Consider the following 7,133-nt stretch of genomic DNA (forward strand, 5'->3'; position numbering starts at 1 on the left):
CTGTCCTCCTTCCTTCTTCTTCAACACCGCCAAATCCCCTTCTTTTAAGCCTCTCCGCTGCGGAGACCCGCGTTGCCAGCAAGTCCCCAACCCTACCTGCGAAGGTACGTACTGCTTCTTCAACATGTCCTACGGAGGCGCCAACTTCAACGCAGCGCTCTCTCGCGATACTCTCCACATCGCCGGCGACGACTTCCAAAACTACGTCTTCGGCTGCCTTCGGAAAGTTATCTCTGGAAGCTCTCTGCCCCCACAGGGTCTTCTAGGACTTGGTCGCGGCCCCAATTCCTTAACCTCCCAGACCCAAGAGACCTACCGCTCTACTTTCTCCTACTGCCTTCCTTCCATCCGTTCCCGGAACTTCTCCGGGTCTCTTCGTCTCGGCCCGGTCGGCCAGCCGATTAACATCAAAACCACCCCTCTCCTGCCCAACCCACGTCGTCCAACGCTGTATTACGTTAATATGACGGGAATTGTAGTTGGTCGTCGGCGTTTGGCTATTCCGCCCGAGGCGTTGACGTTCGACCCGGCCACCGGCGCTGGCACTGTGTTCGACTCCGGCACCATGTTCAGCCGCCTCGTCGCACCAGCCTACGCCGCTCTTAGACAAGAGTTTCGCCGGAGAGTCGCCGTGAAGAACGTGACCAGTGTCGGAGGTTTCGACACTTGTTACGAGGGTCCGATCATTGCTCCGAATATAACGTTCTTGTTCGACGGGATGAACGTGACGTTGGGCCCGGAAAACACTCTGATTCACAGTTCGTTTGGGAATACTGTTTGTTTGGCCATGGCGGCGTCGCCCGATAATGTTAACTCCGGGCTCAATGTTATTGCCGGGATGCAGCAGCAGAACCACCGCGTGCTTATCGACTTACCGGGCCAGAGGCTCGGCGTTGCTCGTGAGCCCTGCACCGTTTAGTGGGATTCACGTGAAACCGCTGTCGGTGCTGAAATCGCCTGCGCACCTCTTGTCTTTAATGAGTATTTCGCCTCCTTTGTAATCCTCTTCTCTTTTGGCGTTGTCGTATTCTCTGCCCGTTCTGTGGGCTTTCTTGAATGTTCTGTGTTTATCTGGCTGCACATTTATTGCCCTGAATGATGGCATTGGTCAAACGATGGCATTGACAAGCGTGATCATTTACGATAAAATTATCTTCAAAGGATGAGATATGATCATGGTTCCGGGATGGAGACGCAGAACGGGACGGGATGATGGTAGAGTACCGGCCCACCTCCCAGTTTTTAGAGGTTCGTCTGAAGTCTGAACCTCAACGTCATAATCCATCTTATCCCAAATATTTTCGTCTAAAAAAGACCCTTATAGAAACTCTCCCATCTGAGACATCCTAGTCCCATCTAAGATACTCTCATCCAGTCCGGAAACAGTCCCATTTGTTATGAGACAAAAAAAATAGATCACACTGGGTTTTCCTTCGCGTCGCCTTTTCAGCTCTTTCTTGGCTTTCCTCTCGAGCTCTAGGTTCCTGCTCGGCTTTTCCTCTCACGCTCTCAGCGTTTTTCTTCCTGTGGCAAAAAAACAGTCCCATTCTAAGACGGTCAATTGTCCCGCCCCGTCAATCGTCCTATCTCCTGTTTTAGGGCGGCGTCCTCTCTCATCAATCGGCCAATTCTAAGTCACTATTAAGGAGACAACGGCCCATCTGATTCAACAGAAGACATAAAAATCAAGGAACGGTCACGGCGGAACGGTTGCATTTTCAAACGGCAATGAAACAGTTCATTGCTATAACGGAATCACAACAATTCACAGTGAAATGGTCTCATTTTGAGATTATAAATAACCTTCTAGTGTTCCTGTTTCAATGAGGTTTTTCTCTCTAAAATGTTTCACAGGGCGGCGGCTCTGCCTGTTTGACTGTCCATCCATGTTTCTTTCTTTTGTTCTGTAGTGTTTCAGCCTAAATGGCCTGATGATTGAAGATGGTGAGATGCCCCTTCCTTTTATCCTCTACATGCTCCTCTTAATCACATCTTGCCATCTCACTTTTCTTAACAGTCACATCCACGCACTAAATAACTGTCCCATCCTCCTACTTGCACTATAAAATTATTCATGGACAGTGTTTGTAGACATAATTACGAATCTTGATAAGGCTAGATTTGACATGGGCCGAAGAATCACAACGCTTACGTATTTGTTTGGATACACGTTCATTTGATCCAGATGTATGACCGGCAATACATATCTATATGCCATATGTCAGGGGACGATTCCCAGGCCAGAAGTTTAGGCTCTAAACTTTTTGACGCACGGTTCAAAATCATCTGTTATACTGCAGTTCAAAGTATTTTCTATATGCGTGATGGGAAATGCTACACAGAGAGGAGCGTTTCAAACTAGCGAGATTCCCTGTCAAAGCTATGGTATCCCCTACTTGACCAGGCTCCTGGGTGATGCAACTTGGACTTTTTTTTCCACGAGCACTCACTGGAAGAAAGAGTAAATCAACTACTAGCATCATCGGAATATGTTCCTGAATTCCCCAAAACTGATGAGCTGCTCTAGCAGTAGACGTACTTAAAGAGATGGATAGGTCAGAACAGGATTTAAACTTACCAGAGATGCAAGATTGTCTGCGCAATGATGCAGATTCTACAGATCTCATCTGCTTTAAAATACGTTGGACTCCTAAGTATTAGAATTTTTGGGAGATCGCAAAAGGTCTATTATTTGTGCATGAAAAGGTGACCGCAAAGCAAGAAAATGTTCTCTCGTGTTGTGGTTTCATTGGTCTAATGGGAATAACGCATGATGACAAGTAGGGACAGAATGGCCACCCTTGGACAAATGTAATTTATTTAATTAGTTTTTTGTTTCTTAAAATAAAATCTTTGCTGTGTCCACTAAGGTGGGGAACCTACACCAATGTTCAGTAATGGATGGGGACAGCTCAAGCCTTCGCACATTGGAAAGGAGGCTCTGATCACATGCAAATGGCGACGTGGTAGGACCTTCCTCACTAGACCCATCTTTGGATATGCAGCTATGCTTATGGGTTACCTACTCAGGCCTGCTCTCATAGCTGAGCTACTGCTATTCCTTTGTCAGATATGGTAGCCTTTTGAACTGTCGTTTAAAGAGAGTAAGCATGAGCATCTCAGAGGGCATGTATCTCCTCATCATTACAAGCAGATCGATGTACAGTGATGAAAACTAGGGGAATCGCAGAAGAGGCGGCATGTTCTAGAAACAGTGCATGGTCTACCTTCGAGATGGATGAGACAATTCGAGTTCTTTTGGGAGGAAAAACACGCCCTAGGAGATGACGATCACCCTCCGTTTACTCATTGCTTTTGCTTTAATTGTAAGGAATTCTGACAGACGTCATGCTTTGGGTTTGGCTTAAATTCCAAAGTAGAAGAAAGTTCGTAATGAGGTAGGAGTACTGGATAAAATTCGTGCGTCAGCTTGACAGTGTTATATCTTTTGTTCAAATAAGAGAACCCATGTTGAATAAACAGTCAGTATGATTTGAATTGGTCATGATAAGACATTGTTAATGTTTTTCTCAGCTTTTATACAGTTCATTTCGCCTTGTATATTTCATAATTGCTGCATGTAACATCTATGTCAATTTACATAATGAACTTATTGATGCAATCATCAAATTTCTGCATCAATATTATGGAATTTGTTTTTTCATAACTTCATTTTTTTAAACAATGTTTAGAGAAACAAAAATTAGGCTCATGGGATAAAGTCTTGAATATCATAAATCATTGCATATTTCTAACTCCTAACCAAGTTATCCAAGTTATCAAAACCTTTGAATCATTGAAAATAGTATGGGTAGATGTCTTCGTTTTTATATTTTGTGCTGTGAAACATAAGATATGGTGGATATATTTTCAGACCGTTTTACCTGCTTTTAACTCTTCTAAGATAAACTAATATTTGCGTTAAAATTGTCCCAAATTGTCAAATTAAAAATGGAATGAACCCAAGTGCAGTTGTCTTGTTCCTATCATCTAGTGATCATATTCCACTTTAAAACTTCTTACTGGCATTCGAACAAAACCATTGATTTTGCAGAATCATGTTATTTTTTCTTTGTCACTTATTACAAGCAATATCTATTCCTGTTTTTAATTCTGATCAGATGCAATTCAAATTCAATACCTTGATAAGATGTTTAAAAGAACCTCAAAATCAATTCAAAATAAAATTTGATTTAGATTTATAAGTACTAAAATCCATGATAAGAACGAAGCCAGTACATCAATCTTCTTTGACAAATAATCAACTTTGGTTATTGGACTAAGATAATTACAGATTTAAATTGAACTGTTGATAAGTCATTCATCTACTAATGTTATATTTAATATAGACATTGAGATAGCTCTGATCCCTGAATAAAAGTGAAGCAAGACTTAAGAACAAAGGTAATTTAGTGATTGTTAGGGAAACTTTTAAGTTTTATTATTGAATTTTAATAAAATCATGAAATATGATTATTATTTATAAAAAGTACATAGAATACAGAAAAATGGACTTACCAGACATCATCTTGAATTTTGTAGTCAATAACTCACTCTTTACCAATATGATGAACATTATATAACTATTATCCACTCAACACAAGTAACATTAGAGATGAATATAGAATAAGGTTCTAGTATGACTGGCATAGGACGAGTTCTCCCTCAAGGTGAGATAACAATAAAAATAACATGTTTTGTACAATGACTTTTCAGACTCACAATGTCCCTCCCCCAATTATATTCATATCTCATTAATATTTCTATTATAATATGAATCACAAGGTATACAAAAAAAAGAATTCAAAAATGTGTTTTAGTTTTTGAAAAAACATCATTTGACTTGCGCGATTGATTTCTAAATAAATCCAACATCATAAAAAACTGTTAACATAAGAAAAAGTATTCTAAACAACTCCAAATAAATATTAAGGATATTTTCATCAATGCAAATCATTATAATATGAAATATGAACACTTTGATGTAGATATTTATGTAATATTCACGAGTGTTGAAAGTAATTGTGCTTGTTATCACTAGGATTACTAGGTCCATGCGTGTTTTCATTTTTTAGTTCATTGGTCTTCATCAGTCGTCCATCTTTATTACATCTAGTTGGTGAATTCTATAATATACTGAAAAGTCCAATTCAGCATCATAAATATTTTTTAACCTAATATAATAGAATTCATAAAATTTTATACATGTGTGAAGTAAATAATGAAGTCTATTTACATAAAATGATGAGCTAATTATCATGAAGTTAAATATAGTTCAATAATGAACTATGGGTGAATAAAACAAAAAAATAAACAAGTGAATAAATTTACCTGATCCTTTTGAACCTATAGTAGAATACAACCTAGAGAAAAGAAAAGAGGTTGAATATGATCTATTACATGGGGTTTGCCAACAGAATAAAAGGTAAATGAAAAAGGTGGAAATCTATCCTAATGAAAGGGAATCTTAAAAATGGTCACTAATATTTTTTTCATAATATTTGAAATTTTTTTATGTCTCAAGCATATTTTATGAAGGTGTGTACTCAAGGAAGATCAATCAAAATTTTGAATACTGTGAGTCTTAATTTTGTGGGGACAAATATTAATCTGCATTCAATTAATTTTCAATTTCTGGTGAGATTTTTCTTGGTCTATCTCTTTTTACCTGCTTTTATTTTATGCAAGAAATATTTAAAATTCCAAGATATGCTTAATTAAATGATAAATATCACTCTAAAGGTCAAAAAATAAGTAATTGAATTGATGGCTTCAAAGAAATTGTTGGGTAGGTATACTATTTTGTGTAGAGATAAAAGTATTAGTTAGATGGTCTTACTCCCAATATTTAGACAACAGGGAAAGTTAGAAAAGACGTAAGGATGATACTCACATAAATTCTCCAATATGACTGTAATAAAAAGAGCAACAATGAACAACAAAGAGAAATGATGAAGATGCACACGGTAAGATTACAAAACAAAAATATTTTAATATAGAAAAACAATCCCACATATTTTTTATTTGCTTTTTACTTTAAATGAGCAAACAAAGCAACTTCACCAGATTGAGAATAAATTCATAAAGAAACCGAAAGATAGACAGCTCAATACTTCATCGATGTAAAAAATGTTGGTATTTATACTTATATATATTAATGTATAAAAAATTTCTCAAGGACTGAGAGGAAATGATCCAAGATGTCCCTTTTCTTGGGGATATTATGAGAAAGAAATAAGGAAAGATACACAAACGAGGTTGAGGGGAGGAGCTGAAAAAATGGAACAAAAATAATAAATAAAAACATAAAAAATAATTTAAGAAAAGGGAGAGAAATACATAATAGGGATTAAATCACACCACAAGGAATAAGGGAAACAATGGGGAAGCAAATGGTCCTATAGAGATAAGCATCAAGGGGTAAAATGTTGTTAGGTAAGACAGGTTGAATGTAAGAACAATATATATTTATAAATGTATACATGTATAGGTTCCAAAGTGTATAGGTTTTAAAGACTCTAATATTTAAAACAAAAAATGGTCCATCTCAAATGGAATTATGCTTTTTATGCAATCATTTAAGCCTTGAATTAAAACATAATATTTTATGGTGTTCGTAGAATAATCTCTACTTAATGATGTTTCCATGGCAAGCATTAATCTTGGCTTTATAGACCGGTAGTTCACATAATCTTTTTGTTTTATTCCATATAATTCATGGAGTTGGATTATTACATATTTTTTGGCGTCATTTATTGAAATGTTTATTTTATTTATCTGATAATACTTTGTGCTCCATTTCGAAAGGAGTTGGCCAAGGATTCAAGAATATTATACTAAAAACGAGACACATCCAAAAGAGTTATGTTCACTGACAGTGTTTATTATAGTTTTTTGACCAGTCCTTGTCATCAGATATGACAACTCTCTTAAGGTTTTTCTTGAGATATATTGTAGAGCTCAAGCTGTCCATTGCCCCAGGGTTGGAAGGGCATTGTAACTTTGTTCTGCAAACCAAATCGATCCAAATAATTATTGGATTTTATGAGTAATATGAGAGCCACCATTACTAATAATAGCCTTAAAAAATAAAAATATGGTAAAGATAAAACTTTCAGGAAACATAATCTACG

At 37.2% G+C, this 7,133-nt stretch overlaps 1 protein-coding gene across 1 annotated transcript in view; it reads left to right on the forward strand.

Moving 5' to 3' along the window:
* Positions 1-1,057, forward strand: part of LOC144712337 (Eukaryotic aspartyl protease family protein) — a 1,484-nt gene extending 427 nt beyond the window's left edge. The window contains exon 1 of the mRNA XM_078586587.1: positions 1-1,057. This exon is cut by the window's left edge and continues 427 nt beyond it. Within this exon, the coding sequence (XP_078442713.1) occupies positions 1-919 (919 nt within the window). The 3' untranslated portion in view covers positions 920-1,057.
* Positions 1,058-7,133: the final 6,076 nt, after the last annotated feature.

This window comes from Wolffia australiana, chromosome 1 (genome assembly GCF_029677425.1).
Source record: "Wolffia australiana isolate 7733 chromosome 1, ASM2967742v1".
Classification (NCBI taxonomy): Eukaryota; Viridiplantae; Streptophyta; class Magnoliopsida; order Alismatales; family Araceae; genus Wolffia; species Wolffia australiana.